This window comes from Halichoeres trimaculatus, unplaced genomic scaffold (assembly GCF_033239565.1).
Source record: "Halichoeres trimaculatus isolate MK-OKI-2021-1 unplaced genomic scaffold, fHalTri1.1 fHalTri1_scaffold_17, whole genome shotgun sequence".
Classification (NCBI taxonomy): domain Eukaryota; kingdom Metazoa; phylum Chordata; class Actinopteri; order Labriformes; family Labridae; genus Halichoeres; species Halichoeres trimaculatus.
The window spans coordinates 18,349,895-18,375,465 of NW_027437195.1; the positions used below are offsets into that span (position 1 = coordinate 18,349,895).

Here is a 25,571-nt window from a genome sequence, read left to right on the forward strand (position 1 = left end):
ACGAGCATGTGTGGCTAGAGGGGAGTGAGTTTAATCAATAAAATAATTAACAGTTGTCATCCTGCTGGTCTACATCTGTTAAACAAATCAATATTGTATTTATCACTGTAAGCCCAGTCATAATAATGTTTGACTCCCCAAGTGTGAACAAGCACAGCTGTCATGGCAACTCATAGGGTGGTGGGGAAGTATTTTGATATAGGGGCTATCAGCTGGTGGTGCTAGTTCTGTTAGTAGACCAACTTGAAATTGTTAACACATCAACTCTGTAACCCTGATATTATTTGAATAACTTGTGCTTCACATCTTCTTACTTTCAGGCTTGTTGGTTAGTTGAGACTTGTAATTGAAAATAGACGAGGAAATGAACCACAGCTCTGAGACATCCCCAGTTCAAACGATTTGTGTGACTCACCAGGTGTAGTGTTGTTGACTGGAGCAGCACTGCTGGGCATGACAGGTGTGACGCTGGGAGGAGGAATCCCTGCAGCCATGTCCAACAGGGGCTGGATGATGTCACTTTTGAAGACTGCATTCTTTTGCCAAAGGTTCAGTACTCGCACGATCTTACTCTGGAAACATAAACAAGGAACACAGAGACTATTGTTACTATTCAGTTATATGCAAAGATGCTTTGAGGCTGATGCACCCATAAAATTTTGTACAGGACTGTGAGAATACTTCAAACCCTTAACCTTTAAGAATACTTTTTTGAATATTCATTTCACAGATTTTTTTTGGAATGATTTCATTCAGTCTTTCAGTCTGCCTTAGGCACATTTAATGACCAATGATTCACTCACCTAAAAACAACAATGCAACAAAGAAAGCCCATTGCTACTACTTGGCTAAATCCTTGAGACACATTTTTTTATAACTCTATATCGAGGAGGTTTTTATATCATTTCTCATTAAACCGTGACAAGCTACAAAAAACTCTATTACAAAATGTCTGACCTTATCATCTGAAGGGCAGCGATAGAGGTGCTGGAACGTTGCAATAATATTCTTGCTGAAGCGTGGGGCAAAAACATCCTTCTCCGTGCCAAACTGGTGCCGTGACTGTCTGACAATGGAGTCGATGACATAAAGCCCTGGCACCTTGTATTCCGGTTTACACTGAAGACACAGAAATAAAAGACCAGGGTTAGGGTACCTCAATAAAGTGAAACAATAAGTTAATGTTGCACTAACAGTGCTTTTTTTGCTGTGTTTATGATTATCCCTAAAACATTTAGCACTCACCTTTTGTATGAACTTTTCCACACTCTGGACAACGTGCTTGTAAAACTGAAAGACAGGCAAAAGAAAGGCAGCATTTTGAGTCACGTGAACAGCGATGTTTCAGAGGAGACTACGAGAAAACATGGTTGACATGGCTAGTGTTGGGTTTAGGGATGCACCGATCAAACTTATCTGGTTCAGATACGGATACTGATACCTGAGCTTTGGGTATCCACCAATACTGATTTGATACCAGTTTTAAATAATGACCTGCATGCCCTACTGAGGGATGAGACTGGTGATGTTTTGGGAAAAAGGCAAAAAATGAGTGAATGGACTTACTGAGGTTAAAACTTATTTAAACTATAGAATATTTAATTGTTTACCAGCAAAACAAAGCTTCAGAATGTACAGAAATTCTATTCCATTAGTAACTTTTATACCCTGTAGACTGATAATGCAGCAAAAAATAGAAACTGCATCAAAGGTAACATTTCAAATCAAGTAGCTAAGAGGCCTTGGGAAAAAAAAGGCATAGAGCTGATTGCTTGGATTGGCACCATGGATTGGCCCTTTCCCACTGCTACCAATCCAGCTTTGAGGGACACTGATACACCAATACCCAATACCAGGATCAGTATCGGTGCATCCCTTGTTGGGTTGGGTGATTCAGGACATGGTAGCTGCTTGGTTCAGCAGTAATACTCCCTAGGACAGGGAAACCGGTGGATTTAAAACATTTTCCTATGGGAATACATCCCATTTGTGCGAGGACGGCTGGTGAGGTATGGAAAACTCTATGTCCACTGCATCACTTCAGATTTCTGATTTACTTTGGAGTAGGGTTGTCACGATACTAAAATTTTCAACTCGTTACCGATACTCAGGAAAATATTCGATACTCTATACTATTTTCAATACCACAAGGATAAAAAAAAAAAGAAAGTAATATTTAAAAGAAACATTTTTATTGACAAAAAATGCAAATATAACCTCTGTCGCAAAATGTAACAATTAACAGTACCACACACACAACAAACAGTTGTGTAAAAAGAAAGTTTCAGGCCTGAGCACACACTGAAGACATTTTTACCAAATTTTTGCCTGATTCATGCACTGTCCACTAAAAACAGCCCTGAGACCCGCTTATGGGCCTCCAGCCACAGGTTGAGAACCACTGCACTAGTAGATTGTATTTGAAGCTTGATCCTTAAAAGATTGCTCACACCATGAACAATATGTGACCCAGGGAACCTCAGGATGAATTTATCATTTAGAAAACAGTGAGTGAGTGAAAACAGCAGCTCAGATGGACTGATGAACAGTGCTGCATTTTGATTCATCAAAAGGTTGACTTGTCTTTTTTAAGTCTCTGTGTTCATTTAAAATGTGCTCATGAGCTATCAAGACACAGTCTGAAATATAAAATCACACAGTGACTGACGATCTCTCACTGTCTGCTGGGATGCGTGTCTATCTGCGCCTTTACGCACGCCGGCACAAAGAGGAGCGCACGTACACGGAAAGTGAAAGTTTAAGTTACACAACCATCCTATAATTATGTTTTATAGTGGTTATATGGTATTTCTTGGGGGATAGTATCAATACTTTTGAAAGTGAGCATCGTATCCGGATACAACATTTTAGCATCGATACTTTTTTAAGTATCAATACTTTTGACAACCCCACTTTGGAGAGTACTTTCTAGAAAAAACCTTTTTATCTGCATAGTAGGAAATGGAGCAGCCACATTTACACACTGCCACTTATCTGCAGAATGTTTCATACTTTACATAGGATAGGTTTTTCAATGACTCAGTTCTCCCAGCATGTGAACTGTGTGTGAAGGAGAGTTATTGTTAAATTCAAAAAGCAGCTTTTAAAAACAATCCAAGAATGTGATTCTGAATGACGTCTGAGCTTTCTACAAACAGCAACAGGAGTACACTTAACCAAGAGGAGGGCACTTCAATCAGTGTGGAGTTCAGATGTCAGTACGTCTCTTTATGTACTGTACAGCATGTATTGTAGACCTTAGCCACGGTATGTAGAGTAGAGACCAAGGGGGAAAAATGTGCTTAACCAATGGTAGACGTCTGTTCTCTCAGATGGAGAAAAACATATTCAAGCATACAGATGAGATTCGAGACTTGTGCTGCATTATGTGGTTTAGCTGCTGCTGACACCTATTGTCTCTAGTTTGCATTGCACCACATCTCCAAAACAGCCATCACAGCATCTGCTACTGTATCATGTAACATGCACTGATGCATGTATTGGCAAAGAGTCTGTGATGATTCATTGCAGAAAGATTTTTGACACCAGTCCCACAAGTTCACAAAAGGTCATCCCTTCCTAAGTCCTAATTAAAAAAACACAGCCAAAGGTTTAAAAGTCTGAATATTCAGACAACAGTAATGTCTTTTTTTGCTTCCTGGGTTGGCAATGAACTATAAATATAAAGTTTTCATGCAGTGTGCCACTCACAAGTTCTACTTGACAAAGTATGGCAAGATCAAAGCTGCTGGAAATAATGTGCTTCAGAGTTCAGAGCAGCATTTCTTTACATTTCAGAAAGCTAAACCCACAGGCTTGACCTATTTAGCAAAATCAGTGCTCCAACACCACAGATTTATCTCATCATTGCTGCTAGTTGTTTTAATTAAGTAGTACAGTTGATCTGCTCAATTTATGAAGTTATATCTTCAGCCCTGCCAGATCCAGTCCATGTGATATTTTGTCAGTTACAAAATTAAAGGTAGCCAGCCAGAAAAGATGAGCAGAGAGCGATAAAGTGACAGCTGGCAGGTTGGGGACTCTCCAAGTACTTGCTGTGTCTGCTCAAGGCATCCATTAACAGTCAGGAGTCAGGTTTAGCTTTAAATAAAAGACCAAAAAAAAAACAGTTGATGAAGTCATCTTACGTTATTCTCAAAGAGCAAAGAAGATCATGGAGAAAATGGAGCAGGCAGTATCAACTGAATAAAAAAAAAAAAGAAGTAACCAATCTTGATAAAGTTTGATTTTGCTTTTCTTCCCAGTCTTAACATAGTCCATACAGTTCAACCTACTCTTTTAACAAGACCAATACACCAAAGCCAAACTGTTTCACCATATGTGCAGAAAGCAGCCAAAGTAAAGGAAAAGGTAATGTCTATGATTACAAATAAAACTGCAACAGGGCTGGGACAATATTCTATTCATGTGATTCCATTCTATTACAATTTTTGGGGTGCCGATTTGATTTGAATGGCGATTCTTCAATATTTACGATTTTTGCAATTTTAAGTTTGCTTTTTTTTTTTAACACCAGACCATGTGAAAAGTTAAATGACCATCTGGAGCCATATTTTCCTATAAAATGCATGTCACATGAGTCAGAGAGAAACATTTCACCCTCTGCTGGAGAAATGTGTTAACTTTTTTCCAATCCGGTTTATAAAGAAAGACTAAAATAAAGAATTTAAACTTGGAAAAAAAAAGAAAAAGAAAGAAGCGATTTTGATATTGTCAAACAAAAAATCCTGATATATCAATTTTTTTCTCCCACCCCTTTCATCAACATGTGTCACTGCTAGGGACAAAAGATGATGCTGGACCCTGCAGTTGCATTTCCTTAGCACTCACTAGATGTCCAGAACATCTGAAAACAGACAGCGGCTCTCAGAGTTTGAATTCATACAGTGCAGACTCACAAACAATTATAGATAAGTGTTGGAGTAATAATTACACTCAGTGCTGGATGGGATATGCCTTCTTTTCTCATATTCAGCAAAACTGAGCTAAAAAGATCAAAACTGATGTTGTGGGGATACCGAAAGGGTCAGTAGACCCCCTCCTCCCTTTTCTTCTTTTGAAGAAGTAAAGTTTGGAGGTGTTGTAACTTACTGTGTTCACACTTTGATGCAGTGCTTTTTCTAAAAAAAGATGGAGTTCTACTTATAACCAGCAGATGGAGTCAAAGAACAGGAGAAGAAGTGACCAAGGTTGACAACATGAAGTATTACTGTTTTTTTTTTTAATGAAATAAGTCCAAACAAAAAGAATGGAACATTTTTGTTAGCAGTTGGAGGCACCCTTAGATGTGTTACCTAATTCCAGGATCCCATTTAAGATCATCACGTGTAAAATCACCTCATCCTGACTCATATGATGTCTTTCACAGCTGTGCACATTGTATGAGCTGGGATGAAGTGATGTCTCCAAGCTTGCATTCTAATAACATTTGGTTTCAAACATAAAAAGATCAGTGAGTTGCAGCAGAACTATTTCTCCTACCCATGGCTTTGTCAAAAGATGATGTTTCGAGAAACAGATTTACAACACTTCGCTCACATCCTGAAGTTTTCAACAATTGGCCACAATTTAAATCTTTGTATTAATCTGATACCAATACTTTTTTGATACAACAGCAACCAAAACTTCACTTCTGTGCAGGCCAATAATTAATGGCATTCTTTTTGACTTTCCAATCCAATCAGTCAGCTCACATTAATTTCCACTGGCAGATGGGTCTGTAACTGCTGCCATTCTAAACTATTTTTCTCAGTCTAAGGTCTAAGAACCAATCCTAGTCCTTCATTTGATGACAGGGCAGGATCTGTAATCTTATCAAGATGATGACACAAGAGTGCTGCTTCAGTCTTACTGAGACCAACTAAGAGCTGGATGATGTATCTTCACAGAGGCAACAACTAATAACGTGTTTCTTGTTTACATTCTATGTTGCTCTGCACTATGTCATGCTGTGTGATGAGATTGGTTTTAGATCTTTCAAATTACTCCTGGAGGTGCTTTCACATGCAGCCTTGCTTATTCCCCCTTAAAAAAATGAAAGAAACCTGACCCAGATTTAGACCAACTCAGCTCACTCAGTTCACAGTCTGAACAGAGTCTTCACAGGGGAATTCTTGGAACTCAGACCACCTTTTGGCAACCTGAATTTCATAACAAAAGTCAAAATAACTAAAAATTTCCCCTAAAATTACGCACAGCCCAAAAATATAACAGTTCCTCAGAATTATCTGTCACAATCCAGAAGTGTGTGAGGGGTGTGTGTCTGTATTTTGTAATGTTCTTACTAACTTGGTGACTAGTCTGACTGGGACTGAGCAATGACACATAAGTTTAAAGTGTTGTTTCTGTGTTTCTGTGACAGTTTGCAACAGCCAAACTTAATGTGTTATTCTTGATGCTAAAAGACCTGCCAAAACACCTTGGTTTGCCAATATGTGAGACTTAGTAATGTAGTGTTGGTGGCAGAGGGCAAAGCAGAGACACACACAGACAGTAAGCAGAAAAAGAATCCCTTCAGTTAAAAGCTGACCAAATCCAGCATGTTCCTGCAAGTAGACACCTCAAAAGTTATCAAGAGCACCAGTGCTGTTAATTTATCAGAGACAAAGTTCGAATCATTTGTTTATCTGCTCTATTCACTCTACAGTCTCTATCTGTATTTTATCTCTGTGTCAGCTGACCACCACTGCCCACACATGGTCTCTGTAGTTACTGCCCTTCACTCTGCTCCACTTTGGCTGAAACAGAGCCACACTTTTCTGCCCAGGGGATTTATCATTTTATGATTTTACAGATCCCCTGGCTGTAGCATATCAACAAATATAGAACAATGTTCTAACCCTACTGATAAATACCCGAAGTTTTGAAAATATCAGGGGGAAAAAGTATGGGCAACAATAACATGTAAAAAGGAGCATGACAAATGTTCAGACAATAACTTTTGGAGCCTGAAATGTCATTCATCAGTAACCTTAAACCTGGAGTACACAACAGATTTAGATAGAAAAGATGGGGTAAGGTTGTCAAAATTCCAATATTTGATTCTTTCTTTAAATCATTTTGCATTGGATAGTATCCAACAGAATAAAAGGTAATGAAAACAACATATCTGATTCTGTGCTACACATTTTATATGTTTGGGTTTTTTTTCATTATTTCTTTTTTTTGTATTAGAAATATTAATTTTTTGGTGTTTAGGGAAAAAACAGTTGTCTATGGTAAAATACTGTGTATATGATGTCTTCCAGTGAAAAGAAAATGTAAAAAAAAAAAAAAAAAAAAAAAAAAAAAAGGGCAACACCAAATCTGTAGTCATCTTATCAAAACTCACTGCAGGCCAAAGAGTAAGAGAGAACAGCTTAACTGATGGATGGGAAGTGATTCTCCAAATGTTTCATAGCGGTTACTTGTCAACAATGATTTGATTTGTTTGCCATTTCAGTCATGCTTCCTCCTGCCTGTGTGTGTACTCTGGTTACTGACAGGAAAGATTATCTTTTAAAACTCAAAGAAAATCTGTTACTTTTACATTTTTAACATTAGTCTATCTTTTTTACAAAACATTTTTCCATGCATAAAACAGAGATGGAATATAGATGAGGTGAATCACAATTTAATATTTTAAAAAGTTCCCATATTAAAAAACAATCCAGTGAAGGAGTCTAAAGTATTGCCCCTTGAGACGTTTAAGGATCAGTTTAGAGGGGTTAAAGCCAATCAAATGAAACAAGTGAGACAATAACAAGAAGAACAGGTTGAACCTAATCCCTTTATGAACTGGCTGTGACTGTTATAATCAAAACAACTCGTTCCTCACCTGAAGACTGGGCTCTGGTGAAGGGATTATTATTATTATTTATGAATATTGAAGTCAGGGCACAATTTTTTTTCTTGACAAGACTTCTCAATCAACATTGTTTTTTAATACTTTAAATATGTCCTCCTGTATAACGTGCGAGCAAGACTGGTGAAAGTTTTGCGTCCTAACCGTAGTTAAAAAACGATCCAGTGTTTCAGACCAAGCAGAGCAAACAAAACTCACACTTCATTTCATCGATAGACTCTCAAGTTTGAAGAGACCAATAAACAGCTTAGTTCAAGTTTTAACCTCTAGCCCATGCTTTATCACTCTGTCATTTAGCTTTCTTGTGGTGTTGTCATAGAGACTTCTACATGTGGTAATTAAATCCAGTCCTTGACTAACCCCAACAGGGAAACAGAGAAAAAACAATCTTAATCTTATTTTCAAACAATCAGGGGTAAACAAAAATAAAAGTTGAAGTTGTTCAAGATCACTTTAAATTTCCTCATGGGAAATTTAAAGGATACTTAAAAAAATGATCTTAATATTTGGTTAGTCCAGAAATAACGTCACATTTTTATCTGACTAATCAGTTTTCTCTGGATGGGTACTCTTAAAGCTTGGGTAACATTTAGCATATAGGTTTATAAGAATGTACAGATGATAAACGTGTTTGTTGTGTCCCTGCACAATTTTCTACAAGTACTTCAAAAGACCACAATCCAGAAAACCAACTGTGAACGGAGGCAGACAGAGGTCAGCAAGACAGTAGGTAACAAGACAAAACTACTACATGCAGGGCCTGATGAGAAATAATTCTTCAAGAAAAACTCAAAAAAAGTAACAAATTTGTTCCATTCGAGCAAATACTCCGCAAAACTTTAGCTGCAAGATTTGCCAAAGTCTTAGAAAAAAAGTAGGGAATCAAACAATCTTGGTGCTGCTTCATTTTAACCTAAATGGTGCAGTCACACTGGCCATGTGTATTGTGCCGCACTCAAGCACAACTGCTGCACCTCCGGGTGACACTCCTCCAATATGAACAGGACCGAACACAACTGTTTCTTGTACACACATCATCACATCATATTCACACATCGCCTGCATCATCATGGAGCGTCTGTTTACAAGAAGCAGGGTCTCACCACAGTCAGCAGTCAGTTACTTTTTGGCTTATGACTGTTGAGAGGAACAGTCGAAGCAATTATGTGTCATGTGTTCGTTGAACACCTCTCCAAAGTGTGCCAGAGCCAAAGAAGTGCACCTGAGCACAGTATGGAGCGGTTACACAGTACAAACTAAACTAAACTTTAGAGTTGAAGCGAGCTTGGACACTTTATGAATGGCCAGTGTAACCACAACATAAGACCGACACGTTTTGAAGACAGTCATTACGTGGGACTAGGACCCTGTGATCACAGCAGCCACAAGAAATGTAGCATTCATATTTTTATGATTTATGCCTCTGCAGAAAAACACCTCAATGTTTTTTTTTCTGAATGTTTTTTAAGACAGCAAGTAAATTAATGATGAATATGTGAAACTTGCTTGGTCTTAATGGGGAGAGAGTCTGAACAATGGATCTATGAACAAAACTATATGTGCTCACAAAGGACTTTTCCAAGGTCTGTTATGTCTAAAGCAGGCAGAACCCCCTGCTGTGTGCAGTAGATGCAAAGTAGTGACAAACTGCTTTCACAAGCAGTGAAAGACAGGATTATTTCTAAAGGCTTGTGTTTATAGGAGACTCTGATATTGCAGTAGTCTGACTGTGAAAGGGTACTCAACTGACTGCTTCAGTACACCTACATTTTCAATAGAAATACAACAGATTCTAAAAGGACACTATCAAAGTAGCCCACCATGCTTAACTACAAGCAAAGAAGAAGAGGTCATTGTGCTGCTGGCCTGTCAATACACTTAAGTCATTATGCACAGAAGTAAATACACTATAGAGGTTAAATGGTAAAGAATAACTTATGACAAGCGTCTTAATGTCTCAGGCATCAACAGGTGAGATATAAAGCAGACTTGGTGAGATTAAGATGAGAAAATCTAAAACCCCTTTTCAATATCAAAAAGTAATAAACTGTCACCTATCAATACTATCAATAAGCTGCAACCCATTTCTGTCTGAAAGGAGGTACAGACTATAGGAAAATTAGTCAGTGTTTCCCATTAATTAATGAGACTGTGGCGGCCCGCCACAGTCTCATTTGGCCCCGCCACAGTCTCATATGGAGAAAAAAATACGATCCGTCACTCGGTCAGATCATTGCACAGCTGTAATTTCCTACCGCACATAAACAAGCAAGAACAAGAGTGCGCGCGCACTGGTCACGCTCATACACGTCGCTGATACGTTTGACGCAAACCAGATTCCAGAGACACTGGAGCGGGGCGTCTGACTCTGAGGTACGTGCAACGTTTTTTTTGGGCATTAGCGCTCATGCTAACTGCAGCCGTGGCCACAGTAGCTCACTGCGCTGTCTGCCTCCCTTCACTGGAAGAGGACCGGCTGCACAGCGCACGTCTCGGTTCCAGAGTTTCAGTGACGAGAGAGACCACACTGTTTTAATATCATAGCGCATTCAGAGTCAGTGCAGGCACACAGTACAATCACCTGTTACCATCCCAACGAGCTGACGCGGCTTATTATTTCAAAGTCTCCTCTCCTGGGGCCTCATTTTTTACAGCGTGTAAAAGTCCTCTTAAGTTTCACTTACGACGAAAAGGCAAAACGTGCATACGACCAAAATATATACACTCTATTCAGATCTATCAAACTCTGTGTACACACGGCTGCACGCTATTCCCTGTGATAAACCACACCGCGCCGAGAACAGCGTAAATGCGGTGACGTGAACACACCTCGTTTCCCGCCTTCAGCACGCCCGAACATAACCATATATGGTCAATGCAAATCAGTACGTGCATATTAAGTAGCCATGTGCGCTGTGGGATTTTACAGTGACATCAGCGTAAGACGGTGAACATAACATACGGAGAGAGCATGGAAGAAGCTGAATTTATCTCAAAGCCAGATACACAGCAATATCAGGAAATATCAGTCAGAAAATGATCTTGCATTGATTTAGGCTACATTTTGTGATGAAGTGGGCCTCAGCAAATTTAGGCATCTTTATTTATTTAGACTATTTTCTGCAGTCACTGTAGAAAAAAAATGATGAAAACACAACAGTCCTAAATCCAGATAAGGGAGCAGAGAGAAGAAGAATAACGGTAGGCTACAGTCTCAGTAGCCTGATAACGGATCACAGATCATGGAAATAGTGTAAATAACCTGTTGTTGAAATGCTGTTCAGTAAATTTTTCAAAATATTGTGAGTAAGTGAGTTTTTGGTTTTGTTTCTGAATCAAATTTAAAATATTTCTGATATGCCTTTGTAAGTTCTTATTTATCAGCGTACGTTCATGTCCATAGTCCCAAACTGCACTTACTGTAAGGGCGATACATCGCGCTTAAAATCGTACACACACATTAAAACCGCCGAGGGTCAGCGACTCTGCCACCACAGTCTCTTAAAATCCTGTGGGAAACACTGATTAGTCTTAGATCATTTCAAACTGTTTGTACTTTTCAGAGCAGGTCTTTGAGAAACATATGCTCAGCACTTTAACACTGTTGCTTTCCATCACATCTGTCTGTTTTCAAAGCAACTCAACATGAGCATTTAAAAACAATTCACAATTCACCTAAAAGTTTTTACCAGCCTGTGGTGCACATGCATGTGGAAACGTGGGAAGTTCTCTTATAGATCACTGATCAATCTGGTATTCTTTGTAGGGATAGGCCGATTATTGACTGAGTCAATTATCGGCCAAAAGCAGATATTCGTCATATTGAGGCACATCGGCATCAGGCCAATATGAAATCAGTTTAAAACTGATTTAATTTGGCTCTGATACAGCCACACCCCTGTCAGCAGTCACAACTCAGTCCCCTGTAATTTACCACCCACAGTACCATCAGATTGGTTACAAGCAGAGCCATGGCTCAGGTAACAGTCAGTCAATAGTCAAAGTTAAGGACTGGCACCAGAAAGCAAAACTTTATTCGCAAGCTCATGCATGCACGTCAAAAATATGGTTGAATATAGGGGCTAGGGCTCAATAAGAACTGATCTTCTGCATCGTAGCTTTTAAGTTTTAAAATAATAGAATTTATTCTACATATATAGAAGTTTTCAATACACATTGTTTGACTGAAGCCGGATGTGGGCGTCTTCTTCTTTAATCAGAATTTACAGCTGGCTGTGCGCAACAGAGTGAGGTGCTGCTGCTAAAGCTTGGTGGGCATATTTTCAACCAGAAAAAAGAGAAACATCAGGTGATTTACAGGCATAGAAATGTGCCAGAGGTACCCTGACATACTGTGATACTGTCAAAATCTTAAAAAATACTGTGATCATTTTTTTGCCTCTGCTTGTACAGCACTGTTCTAGTCTTTCTGTCCACTCTAAGTGCTTTACACTTTTATGGCGCAGTCACACTGTTAGGGCTGGGTATTGCTAAGACCTTCACAATTCAATTAGATTTCGATTCTTTAGGTTGGGATTCAGTTTGATATCGATTCGATTTCCTATTGATTTAAATTCTTTAGTTTTCAATTTTCATGCCCATGTGAACATATGTGGTATGTCACCTCACAAAGAAATACGGCCTTTTGCTGCACAGACATTAAATAAAACAGGCTGGTGCTGCAGCAACAGTAAATATAAAAGATTGAGAGAGTTTCCAAGATTGTTCTTATCAAAGTTTTTTCTTGCTTTAGCAGAGGAAAAGACAAACGACACCAACAAAACTGACAAGGAGGAGGCAAAGGCCACACAAAAAGTACAGCCAAAACCACCCTCAGCTGCTATGAAGTACTAGTATCTGTAGTCATATTTACAACATGTGTGTTTAGTTTTATACGCAGCTCGTACAAGAATATGCAGTAATAGGGTGATGGTGAAAAAAAATCAATTCAGTTTTACTGATTTTACAGAATTACTACTCTAACTTTTAACTATGTAAAAAACTTTTATTAACTGCAGCAGCGTTGATTACATGTTAACACCTTGACAAACAGACACAGTCCATGCACGCACAGCCGTCAGTTCTGTGTCTGAGGAGCTGCATTAATGTGATACCATGGGTACTTCTTATCCATTAATCATGGACACAGAAACCTGACACTGAGGTGCTGCGTGCTGTATCCACTCCTATGACTGATGTTGCATATGCTGCAATACTACTATTGCACATGCACACATCACAAACCCTATGCTTCACTGACAAGACACCTGAAGTCATCTGCTCTCTAATGCCTCTAAGGCAGACCTGGGCAAACTACGGCCCGCGGGCCACTTCCGGCCCTTTGTACGTCCCTGTCCGGCCTGCGTGAGGCCAATCGTAAACATAAACATGAAACTCGTGCGGGTGCATATGTCTTAATACTCCATCTATCACAGGCACTGAACAAGACATTGTGGATTGAATTCTCCCTCTCTTTCACTGGCTCAGTCTGTCTCCTCCACCTGAACTCTCTCCTGTTCTGAAGACTGAGTGCCGTCGCGTACACGTGCAGCGCGTATGCGCATCACACACCAGAGACAGAACTTTACAACGATACGCGTTTCACTATTTTAGAGTCAGCATTCTCACTATAAAATTCACGCTGCTAAACTCTCCTGATTGAAGAGGATGCTAGAGCAGAGCTACGTTAGTTTAACTCCCGACATGTCATGTCAGCTCCAAAAAAGAAAGAAAGGAAACAGCTATGGCTCTGATAAACTCTTCATCAATAAGTGCTGCACAGTTATCTGTCTCTGTCTCTGAAGTCTCCTGCAGCGTCTCTGGATCAAACCAACTAAGAGAGAGGGTGGATGGTTTCTGAGTTTTCGATATAACGCCCAAGTACGGGACTTGATATGACTTAGTAAAATATTAGAGCTCACAGAAGCAAACTCAAATTTTGGGGACTATCAGGAGAAATCACAAGCGAAGAGAACAGCAGGAGAAAGGGTGTAAAGAATGGGAGCTTCCCTCCATATTCAGGAGTGTTGGCAGTCTGCCAGCACTCAATCGGTAAAAGTGAGTTCATGTATGACAGATATTGACAAAGACGAAAACTTAAGACATTTTCTCTTTCATTTTAGGATTCAATAATTGTTTTTTTTTCTACTTGACCTATACACCACAATTTTACATAACCTAATATAAACATTTACAGAGTGCTTTATTCTTCTGATTATCAGTTCCAGCTATTCAAAATATTTAATTTAGAGCATTTTACATGGAAGACAGTTGGTGGCCCTCTGACACAATTCAGGTTCCTCATGTGGCCCCTGGTAAAAATTAATTGCCCACCCCTGCTCTAAGGTGAAGCAATAGAGAAGAGAAGAATGCCAAATCAATTCCAGTAGACTTTCGGATGAGATTTCAGGGGCTGTGTTCGAATAAGTTCGGAAAATCATAGTTGAGGATTTACGGATTCAAATTTCAGTGTTTTGAAATCTCAAATCTCAAAATGTTAAGGCATGTGAACTAAGTTCTCAGTGTTTCCCCTACCATTATAGGGGGGGGGGGCAACCCCCCTAGAAGTCAAGTTACTTGTATTTTCCATATAGTGCTAGCCCTAAGTCATCTAATTTACATGAAGGGATGTCATTTGTCTGTACACTGTCATGTTCACATTTCTCCTGTTGCTCTTTTGTGCACGGCAAAGTTCCACCCCAAAGCATTAATACACGCACACACAGACAGCATCTGGGCATGTGAACAGAAAGCTGCGTCTCCATTGTGAAAATGCAACACTCTCTCCTGCGCTTTCAAACCACAAACTGTGTAATTAATAGACGTAGTCTCCCTGACGTCCCCCGTCTGTTTCTGAAACAGACTTTTGAAGCGAATCGGTTATTGTGGCCAAATTAGAAGAAGTGTCTGATTTTAGGTACAGCCAAAGGGTGTATGTCACTCTCATGAGCTGAGCTGTGCCTCTGCTTGGGCGAGCTCACAATCTTAATATCTTCTAAACTGTCGAGTTAGAAAAAAAAATTCACCCCGTATAGTGTGTGCTGATAGTGAAATTAGCAATTCAGACAGGACACGTTTTTTGAACCAGGCTGTAAATAGGTTAATTTCTGCTGTGAAACAACTTTTTTCGGCTTGGTGTGTATGTGACTTTCGGTACTTTTAGAGCCCGCCTCAAGCGGACACTTGAGAATCAGCAGATAGTTCCACTACCACATTGTCTTAAAGTTTTACATCGGAGGTTGTCGCTTGCTTCAAACAACTAATTTGTGGCATGAATTTATGGTTAGGGAGGGGTACCTTTCACATTCGAAACAATAAGGTTCCGATGCCCGGTACCTGGCAACCTGTATCAGTACTCAACAGTACCAAATTTTGGTACTTTTTTTGTGTTAATGTGGTAAAAAATATCAATTTGTGTAATAATAAAATTTCAACGTTTTTCTATTTAACATATTTATTCTTCAGTTTATAACCTTGTAACACTGTGTTAATGTCCAGCATGGAAAATCGCCTACTCTTCCACTCTCTCACATTCACTTGTTTAGGTACCTAAACATGGTACCTTTTGCTTTCACGTGAATCAGTACCCGGTACTCCTGACAGAATTTGGTCAGTACCTATAAAAGTACCTAATTCGGTGCCTGTCCCTATTCATGGTTGGTATTTATTTACTAAAATTAACTTGTAATATCTGTATTTATTGTATTTGGAAATTGTGGAAAAATGTGCTCAGTTATCACTGAAATCAATGCTGTTCCGCAGTGTTTGTGAAAAATGATAAACGTAGATCCTGACCGTCCGTGAGTGAGTGATGTTGTTATTGTCAGTGACTGGTGAGTGAGCAAGTTGTGTCTGAAATGTTGTTTTAATTTTGCTGGGTCCACTCAAGGGGCAACATCCGGTAAGTAAAAATGTGGAAGTGCTAAAGTCGCTGTTCATCAAGAATCCGCTTAAGACTGGCTGCAGAAAGACCAGAAGTCACGTACACACCCTACCCTAAAAACAGACTTTTACGGCATTTACAAGCATATTTACAGCCTGGTTCGAAAAAACGGCTTGGGTCTAGCATGTAGATTTCACTATTGGCACACACTATGCGGTGAGCAATTTTTTTTCTATCTCTGTGGTTTAGAAGTTATTAGGATCGTTTGATTTTCCAATCAGCGGCACAGCTCAGGTCACGTGACCGCTGGGCACCCTGTTGCTGCTCAAAGAAAAACTCACAGCCAGCGTCATAGCAAATGTGGCTGTGTCCACGGATTGACTTCATTTCACGGTTACAGGAACAGACAGGGACGTCGCGGATGATTTGTCCATGTTTTATACAGTCTATGGGTCCACTACATCTGATTCACCACATAGTGAGTAGGGCGTAAGGAATAAGTGAGTGAGTTCAGACACAACCACAGTGTGTTTGGAGGCATCTTTGTTGGTCTGGGAGGAGAAATATTCAGGTCTTATGCACCATGAGAGGCACGACCCTCAGGGAGGTTCAAAACAACCATGTTCACTTGCACATCATTTCATCCTGAAAGTGCATCGAATCACTTACAACTAAAGACAACTAATAACAGTGTTTCCCCTAGGTTTACAGCCTTGAAGGTGGCAGGAGAGCGAGTGCTGCATCTTCACAGAGAAGGCGCTGGGAGATGTTTCCAGTTCTCTCTGTCCGCTAAATGGAATGCGCTTGTCTGTGTGTGTAATCGCGCACACATTTTTGTGTTTGTGAACGCGTTTGGGGCGGAATTTCGTTGTGTGCAAAACAACGCAAGGAGAAAAGTAAACGCGACAACATAAAATTACATCCCGTCATGTAGATTAGATGAATATCTGTTAAATTAAAAAACAAGGTATAGACCTGTTTATGAGAGAGGTAACTGACTTCTGGTGTGATCTGGCGCTGTATGGAAAGTAAAATTAGCTCGACTTTCAGGGGTGGCGGGTGCCTCTGTACCCATACAATGGTAGGGGAAACGCTGAATAACATGATATGATTTTTACACACTGTGAAACACTCCAGACCACATCAATATCACCGGTCCACACTTTGTGATGTCAAACACTTGTTTTATACGAAAATTCTTTTAGTCTTCTGACAACTCAAAGACTTTTGTGTTACATGCCTCCAATTCCCGTCCTGGGATGTGCGATTTGATGAACGAACAGTCAAGTAAATGTCAATATCTAGTAAGTTGCCTAATGTTAAACAAACTTTCAAACCACACCTCTTAAGTCTTTACATGAGCAAAAAATTAGTAAAGAACTTCAAGAGACAACTCAAACACTACCAGCCTCTGAATCAACAAAGTTAGATTTAAATTCCTAACATGGATCAGCCTCACAGGCATGGAGGTGGTTTGAGCTTCGGAAAGACAGTTTTTGCTCAGGAGACGTCAATATGAAGAGTATGATTGACATTACAGGCCGCTCGCCTATCTTTCACCAACTGCAAGTTAAACAACCCACCGGCTACAGGGCATATGAAAAGTTGTGGGAATCAATGGTCGTCCATGTAAAACACATTCTGTGAACTTTGGCAGGCTCAGTGGGCAAACGAAGGCACTATGACAAGAAGGGAAACAGATGGCAAGAAGTAAGAAACGCTGAGACCAGTTACAGTGAACATTCTACGAGGACATGTCTCCGTGAAATACTATTATACTAGCTCCTGTTGGTCTTAGTATCCAATTTTAGTCAAAATAAGCAACTATGGAACGGTTAACTCACACTAGCACTGTTCGATCTCGATACTTGCTCTGGTTATTTAGGCTTTAGTATTACTTAACTAGAATGTCTCAGACAACAAATAAGACTTGGTTATCTTAAATATGCTCTTGATACAATTAACAGCACCAACTATTAAAACTCTTGTTCACATTTTTAGAGGGATGACAAATCAAGATATTGTTTGTCAATGTCGCACACTTCTACTTAGACCACATTGATACACTGATAGCAGACGCTTTTATTTAAAGCACCCAACAATGAAGACCTGTTTTATCCACACACCCACCGACACAGACACCAGAGCAGTTTAGGGAGCATGAGAACACTTTAAGACAACCGACTATCACAGGGGTGACAAAGCTACAGTCACTCCTAATTTCCTACATACCGCGGGTAAATGTTGAGTCACTGTTCTGAGTCTTGAAGAAACAATTAGTCAAAAAGTCAATTAGTCAAAAAATACTACTTGTATTCTACGATCCTGGGTCTATAATTGATTCCAACATTAACTCACACTCCACTGATGCTGAAATAAGCACTTTAAAAACTACAAAATGCAGCAACTCATCTTCAAAGAAAACACTTGCCTCAGTCAACTCAAGAAAAACTTTCAAAACAATCAAAAGCCCACAACCAACATCAGCCAGTTGATGACAACCAGAGGAGGGAGTGAGATAAATGTGCCAACAGCAAACCCCCAGGTCTCTGGGTGTGTGGGAGAAAATCAAGTTTAAGAGATTTTAGTCTTCTTCCATCTTCCTTTTGAAACAACCCATACTCCTACCTAAGCTGGTTAGGGATTCTCTTTATCTCTTTGTAACTCTCTCCACCCCATCCTCCTGCTTCATTTTCAGTGCTTTGGGGGAGCTGGGAGAGCTGCTGAGGGAAGGGGAAACAGGTGTTATTCACAAGTAAAATGAGGCAGAGCAACACCAAAAGCACAACAGTTCCTAAAGACACAAGAGTACAAGCAGGACAAAAACATTATCAGTTATTGTTAAAGGACCAGTGTCACTGTAAAAGACTTAGATCAGTGATAAGTTTGAAAACAGAAGTTCATTGAGGTTGTTCTTCTTTCTCATCTTTGAAAACAAAAGCTAAGACCCCTGGTGTATGGTATCCATTTCCACAAACAGATATAAGGACTTTGTCGGCATTTATTGATAAAAAAAAACTTTTCCAGGAACTTGACAAATCCATCTTTTAAAGTCAATTAACATAAACATGGATGGCCTGGTAAATCCACTAAGCTGTTAGGCGGTTGGACAATTTCAAGTTTTTATATGCCTGAAAGTCAATGCTTGACTATAATGTGATAAGAAACTGCACCAGTCCATCTAGTCATGGACTGTGCAGTACAGCTCAGGATGCTCGGTTGTGCTGACACATTAGCGTTCAGTGGCAGATTCTGATTAGTAACGGCTAACGTGAAGGATTAGATCCAAGGATCAGCTGAAATGCTGATCACCAATCAATTAGAAAACGCAGAGATTGTAGAACAAGTTTTACAAACTCACACAAATCTTGCATTTGGTAGGCGCTTTCACCAGAACAAACCAACTGCAGTTACACATCACTCAGCGCATTTACAGAGTTAACCTTATGGTAGACAATTTCTGTCTCTTGGTTTCTTGGTTGCAGAATTGGGTAATTTACCAGTAGCTGCAGCAACATAACAAACTTCCATCACTTAGCCTTTGCACAAAAGCTGCAACAACGAATTGATAAAATTGATGCACAATTATTAAGCCTGAGTTGCAGAGCTGTTTACGTCACATGTAAACACGACCTTCGCATGGAAAATTGAATGACTACTCAACAAAAAACAGGTTACGTCCACCAAGGCAAACAGGTGGACATAACCTGGATTGCCAGCTAAAATATAACCCAGAATTAATGCTTTTTTTTACAATGTTTTCTGTACTTGTAAAAAACACTAGTTTCTCAATAAAGGGACTTGGAAAAAAACAAAAGGTGTATGTTTCATGTCCAGTTCATTGATGAATTGAAAAAATAATCAGCAGATTAATTGGTTATCAAAATCATTGTTAGTTGCAGCTCTACTTTGCATTGCTGTGCTCAATCACACAACTGTGTCATTAGTGTTCCTGTTTACACAGTACAGTTTGTAAAGCAAGAGAAGACCAACATGTAAACATTAGGGGTGTCCCGGTATTACATTTTCACTTCTGATACGATACCGATACTGCAGCATTGAGTATCGGCCGATATCGATATTAATCCGATACGATATCAGCATTAAACATGCATACTTTTATTACTTATTTTGTAGTATGTCTGTCATGTTAGAAAAGGCTTGATTAAGTGATATTATTCAAACAAAGAACAGTGGTCAGCAAAAGTAGGTATGAGGAAAAACTGACCCATTTATTATTAACCAATGGGTAACAGAAACTGCTTATATTGGGGTGCTTATATCAGAGATTTTAGATGCATTCCGATATGATACCGATACTTGTTTTTTTGTTGATATCGGGCCAATATCCGATATCAATATCGGACTGGGACACCTCTAGTAAACATAACATCAAATTGATGCTGTAGCCTACACCGCAGGTTCACATAACCCTGTTCTAACAGAAGCACCTACTCCATAATATAATGACACAAAACAACATAGACAGTAACCCCTATAACTTGTCCACTGAGGAAAGCTTCACCCTGCTAACTTACTGTATCAACACTGATCAAAAGAGAAGGCTGGACAATTAATACTACCAGTGAATTAACAGTTATGAAGAACAACTAACAGTGCTGTGTTACACCTAAAAACTATCAGTGAGCTTTTGACTTCACTTCTAATCAGGACTCTGAGGTTGTGATGTCAGCATGTACTAAAGTCAGAACATGCACTGTCAAGAAAAGACCTCAACCACATCATGCTGCAATTGTTTTTGTTGCTTGATGCAAAACAAAAACTTAAGAACAGCTGTTCAGTGAGTGTCCTCGTCTCTCTGTCAGGTCATCATCAATATAACAGCAGATGTGTGGGCTTTTACAAAAGCAAATGTAGCCAAAAAGTGACTACTTTTAGAAGCTGGTGAGCTCTCACATAGACAACCTACTGGTATGGCACTGGACAAATCCATTTAAATACATTCATTAAAAAGTAGATGATTGTTTAAAAGACTGTGACTCTAATCCTTGCTTACATGTTAAGTAATATGGTCCTACATCTTTGTTCTTTCAACCTGTTTCACTACATTTTTAAGCAGGGGTTGTACGTTGGCAAGGGTTAAACTGAGCTATGATGTTCACAGCGGTGTCCCCTGGACCCACTGATGGTGATATGAGTGGGTTAGGCTATTCATGACATCAGTTTGGTATTGATAACAGAATCTAGATTTTTGCCCAGACTTTACAGTTCCTCCTCTTGCACAACTGTAGTTTCAGTGTCCACACAGCTTAAAAAAAGGTGGTCTCGTTACCTAAAGGTAACAGAACAACCAATTTATTCCGAGACTTTTTAAAACAGAGGCCTGCAGCTGGAAGACATGGTGCCCATATTTCCAGTGGAAAATCCTGGGTTTAGCCACATGCTTAAAACTATCAGCCCTCAGCATGTGAAAATGTCCTGAAAGTACTGTGCTTAAGTTTGCTTCTTCTGTTTAACTGGATATGCAGAAAAAAAGTCACTAGGAGCTGGAGAATATGTTGCATTGTTCCATTACTACAGGCATATGGCCTGGTCAAACTACGCAGCCTTATATGTGATTGATGGTGCATTTCATCAACTGAGATCTGGCCCCCGAAAGAGTCTACAGCCTAACAACTGACGTCCCAAACAGCAGCAAAGGTGAGCTAATCACCCAGGGACAAAAACTTGTTTCACATCATTTCTATAACAGTATTCAATTTTAATTTATTTTTTTAATCTATTACAGGTCAGCAAATGCTGGATCTGTTCAGTTCTTAAAGCATCTAAAGTTTGCCCTTGTTGTGTTATTATCGTTGCAGACTGAGAGCAGAGGAGTGATAAAGCAAAGTCACCTCGTCTCTAAAGGTTTTCCAGTAGTTCCAATCTACTGACCGTCGACGCCTCACACCAGTTACCGTGAGTGTCAAGTGATACAATGATTGACACCCACACAACGACAAAATTAGGATACAAAACACACTCTGCAAGTACACACCACCACACACTTTTTTGGATTATAGAGGAAAACTATAATTTGTCTTTCACTACCACCTACATCACCAGCACTGTGAAAGTTGGTAGAGAAAAATGTAAATGAATGATGAGGGTTGCCAAAGGTAAAATTGTGTTACTATGGTATCAAAGAGGTATCAATATTGTTTCATCATTATGTTGAATTAAAGTATAAAACTGTAGTACTGTGAATACTCCGGCCCCAAAACATTTTTCTATGTTTAAAATTTAAAAAGAAGAAGATTGAAGATGAATAACTTAAAAAAAGCTACAACAGCTTTCAGATAGAAAAAGATTTTGCCAAGGTGAAGGATCGATTCCTCATCCAATCAGGATGCACGCTGGCTTGGCTGATGTCTCAAAAGAACGGGCGTTGTATGTTCTGTTTAATTTGGGGTTGTCAAAAAAATAAACACAGGCTAGATGTACTATGCTACCACATTTTGACTCACTCATCTATAAATTTCCATGAAAAACAATTCCTATGCCTAACTGTCAAATACCTGTGTAAAGTTTATATTGACACTACAGATGTTCCTGACAACAGTCATAGCACCAGGCATTTGGATTTTATGTCTGATGTTTACTGAAAAACATCTTTTCTTTTACATACTGTCAATTATGATGATAAAAAATGTCACACTGTTCTCTGATGAGCTGATGCATTTAATTTCTGAGGGTTAATCATCCAAATAGTTAAATCTAACTTACCAAACACCATATCACGTTTTGAAAGAAACATAGAGATGCCTAAAATATGCTTTGAACATTCAGGTCTGTCATACTTTGAGTGTGTCAAGGTATGAACCTGTAACAACTGCATATTAAGAAACCGCTTTACCTCCTATCTCTCATCTTGGGTTCAACGACATGTTGGTAAATACTGGATATGGAGGAAATTATCACTAACTATGAGAAAAATAGGCCCTTTTCTTTCATGACCATTGTTTATTTCCCATTACCGTCTTCATCCTTTTGTACCAAATACTTACTTTTATAGCCTTGATTCCCGACTTGGTTATCTGTGTCATCTTAGCCTTGGAGATGGGCGGCTTGTACTCATTTAATGAGTACAGCTGAAAGGAGAAGACAGCAAAGAACATATTAGATGATACGGTTCGACTACTACATAAGATGAAAATTCATACATTAAACGAAGCAGCTGTGTTCCAAAACAATAACCCTTCTTGCCTGTGCGTTTGCTAACATTACTTAGACTGTTTTGGATGTCTGTAGTCTGGAGCCCACCATATTCAACTGAAAACGAAGTACAGCGGGGGCCTGTTTGTAAATTTGTAAATTTGTTTTAAAATACTCAACACAAGTGACTGTAACCCTGTGCAACTCATACCATGAATTTAGCTCATGTACAACTAGCCCTTGATTGGGCATGTAAAGTGTGTCCAGCATTTTTAATGGTGATGCAAAAGGACGGGCTGGGGTATAAATGCAGACAACAGGCGACGTTATGCTAATAGCTTAGAGCCGAACAGTAGCTTAGGTTTATACCAACAATGCTGCTATGCTATCTCATGAGCTTCATTCTTAGTACCCATATGCACTGAGAATGTTTTGCCGATTCATACAGCACTACGCAAAAACACTATAAGGCTAAGTGACAGTAAGCACTGGATGATTGAGTTACGTTCATCACAGTTAGCTGGCTAGCCATGTTACCACGCATCTGCGGCGGGTTCGCTAACTTTTAGCTAGCTAACTAGTTACCATTTGCACCAGTCTGTTGAAATATAAGCTCAGTTTGTTGAATAAACACAGTACATGTTGGGGTGTATACTACGTACACAGCTAAAGCATACGCATTCCATGTAAGTATCCCAGTGGACTGTATATTAATATGCACTAGCAGCGGCCTTTTGAAACAAGCCTCTTCTCCCTCTCTGCTACTTGATGCTAATGTTAGCAAACTCGCTACCGCATATGTGAATAAGGAACATTCTGGTCTAGATCCGATTATATTTCAAGGGTTTCCAACAAACCTCATTGTTAAATGCTTTGACGGCCTCCATAGTGTTGTTTAGCGGCTTGCAGGTTACTGTAAATATTTACAGATATCTCCTCAATAACCGGTTTGAGACATGCATGCTCGACGATTGGTGAGATGGAGGAGACTGCCAATATGGCGCAGAACCTCAATGGGAAATTTACAGTTACCGGCGACCTCTAGTGTCACTGTCGGGGAACTACAAGTACCACACGCTCCCATCCTTCTTTTAGTCATTATGAACCGATGAACGGCACGACGATTGCCATACCCAGATAAACATAGCAGGTTGTCTACCGAATCTCAAGATATATCTGAAAAAAAAAAAAAAAAAAAATACAACTCAATTCATAAATATTACACTTTATGCTCAGAGCTTAAATGGGCCCTACCTGGTGGAATATTGACACGCTTTTAAACCTTACCAGGTAAATGTCCCAATTGAAGTCGTTCTTGTTTGTGTAAATTTGTCAAATACAAGGGTTTGGGGTTACGTGCTAATATAAGCTCTGGCTTGAAGAGACTGGTAGAGTTGCTGTTTGTTTTATCCCTTTCCTGAGGATGAGCACCTGTTGTGGTGAAAACAAACTCTGAAGCATTTCTGTGTTTAAAATTCTTCATTCAAACAAAAAATGTTTGGTTCTTTTAAGAAAAATACACAACTTCATCATTCCAACGGAAACAAGATGTATTTTTCAGTACAACTTAAAATTACACTCCAGTGAAATTGATTTGACACTTTAACATGATAATTTTCAAATATTACGACTTGGAACCAACATTTATTCTGTTAGTGCAGGTGCTTGTGTTCAGCCTGGATAGACTTCATGTTTAGTATAATTTCATCAAGGAAAAAACACAAACGTCATCAAAATAGTTGCTGAAAGCATGTTGAACAGGCAGTGAGGGTGCATGGCACCAATAATGGGCTACAACAGTTAAAATTTGTTAATCAATGATAAAACACGAGAGAAACATAATGTTAAAAGAAGTGTTTCAATATAGAAAAAAATGGATCCATTGTTCAAATGCACTCAATCAATCAATCAACATACCAAGCAGTCTATACACAGGTTCACAGAATTAAAACATTAAAATAACTGTGTAAAACTGGCTAATCTTACACCTAGAACAATTAATACTAAGATACATTTCACATTTTACTGTGATCTGCTTATCACAAACTGTCTAAGCCAGACTGAAAAAGGAACTCTTTACACACTTAACTGATCCCGATACTTGTTGAATAGCACTTTAAAAACAATGGTATGTAACAGTAGTCCTAAATCTATACAACAACAGTGTGTGTGCATATGTGTTTGGTCAAAGTTGAGCTGTTGAAGTCTTTTGAGTCCAGATCACAGTTAAAAAAGTTTTTAAAGAGTCTTTATAGACTGGTCTCCGTGAGGGGAGCAGCTACATCTGATGCTTCAGCTTTTGTGGACTCTGACGCCCCCCGTTGGCTCTTTTTAGCACAGATCTCCTGCACCAAGGGAGAATTCGCCTCCTTCCATTCCCTGAACTTGCATGAGGTCAGCTCTGGGTCAGACAGCACTTGCTCTAATGCCTGTAGGTCTGCCTCTTTTGACTGGAGAAAGAAGAGAAGAGAAGAGAAGAGAAGAGAAGAGAAGAGAAGAGAAGAGAAGAGAAGAGAAGAGAAGAGAAGAGTAGAGAAGAGAAGAGAAGAGAAGAGAAGAGAAGAGAAGAGAAGAGAAGAGAAGAGAAGGGAAAAATTAATAAGAGCTTGATAACAGTAAATCAGCTAAAAGTACAAAAACACCTGTATCAGTTAAAAAGTCTTTGGGATT

General features: G+C 39.3%; 2 protein-coding genes across 2 annotated transcripts in view; both read right to left on the reverse strand.

Moving 5' to 3' along the window:
• The window catches only part of scaf8 (SR-related CTD-associated factor 8), a 31,565-nt gene extending 7,642 nt beyond the window's left edge, over positions 1 to 23,923 (reverse strand). Inside the window, exons 1-5 of the mRNA XM_074691981.1 lie at positions 23,759 to 23,923; positions 22,754 to 22,837; positions 1,246 to 1,290; positions 958 to 1,119; positions 416 to 572 (exon numbers count right to left, since the gene is read on the reverse strand). Coding sequence (XP_074548082.1) covers positions 416 to 572; positions 958 to 1,119; positions 1,246 to 1,290; positions 22,754 to 22,837; positions 23,759 to 23,788 — 478 coding nt within the window. The 5' untranslated portion in view covers positions 23,789 to 23,923. The remainder of the gene's footprint in view (positions 1 to 415; positions 573 to 957; positions 1,120 to 1,245; positions 1,291 to 22,753; positions 22,838 to 23,758) is intronic.
• Positions 23,924 to 24,444: 521 nt separating this feature from the next.
• Positions 24,445 to 25,571, reverse strand: part of LOC141806395 (connector enhancer of kinase suppressor of ras 3-like) — a 50,543-nt gene continuing 49,416 nt past the window's right edge. The window contains exon 25 of the mRNA XM_074691900.1: positions 24,445 to 25,351. Within this exon, the coding sequence (XP_074548001.1) occupies positions 25,151 to 25,351 (201 nt within the window). The 3' untranslated portion in view covers positions 24,445 to 25,150. The remainder of the gene's footprint in view (positions 25,352 to 25,571) is intronic.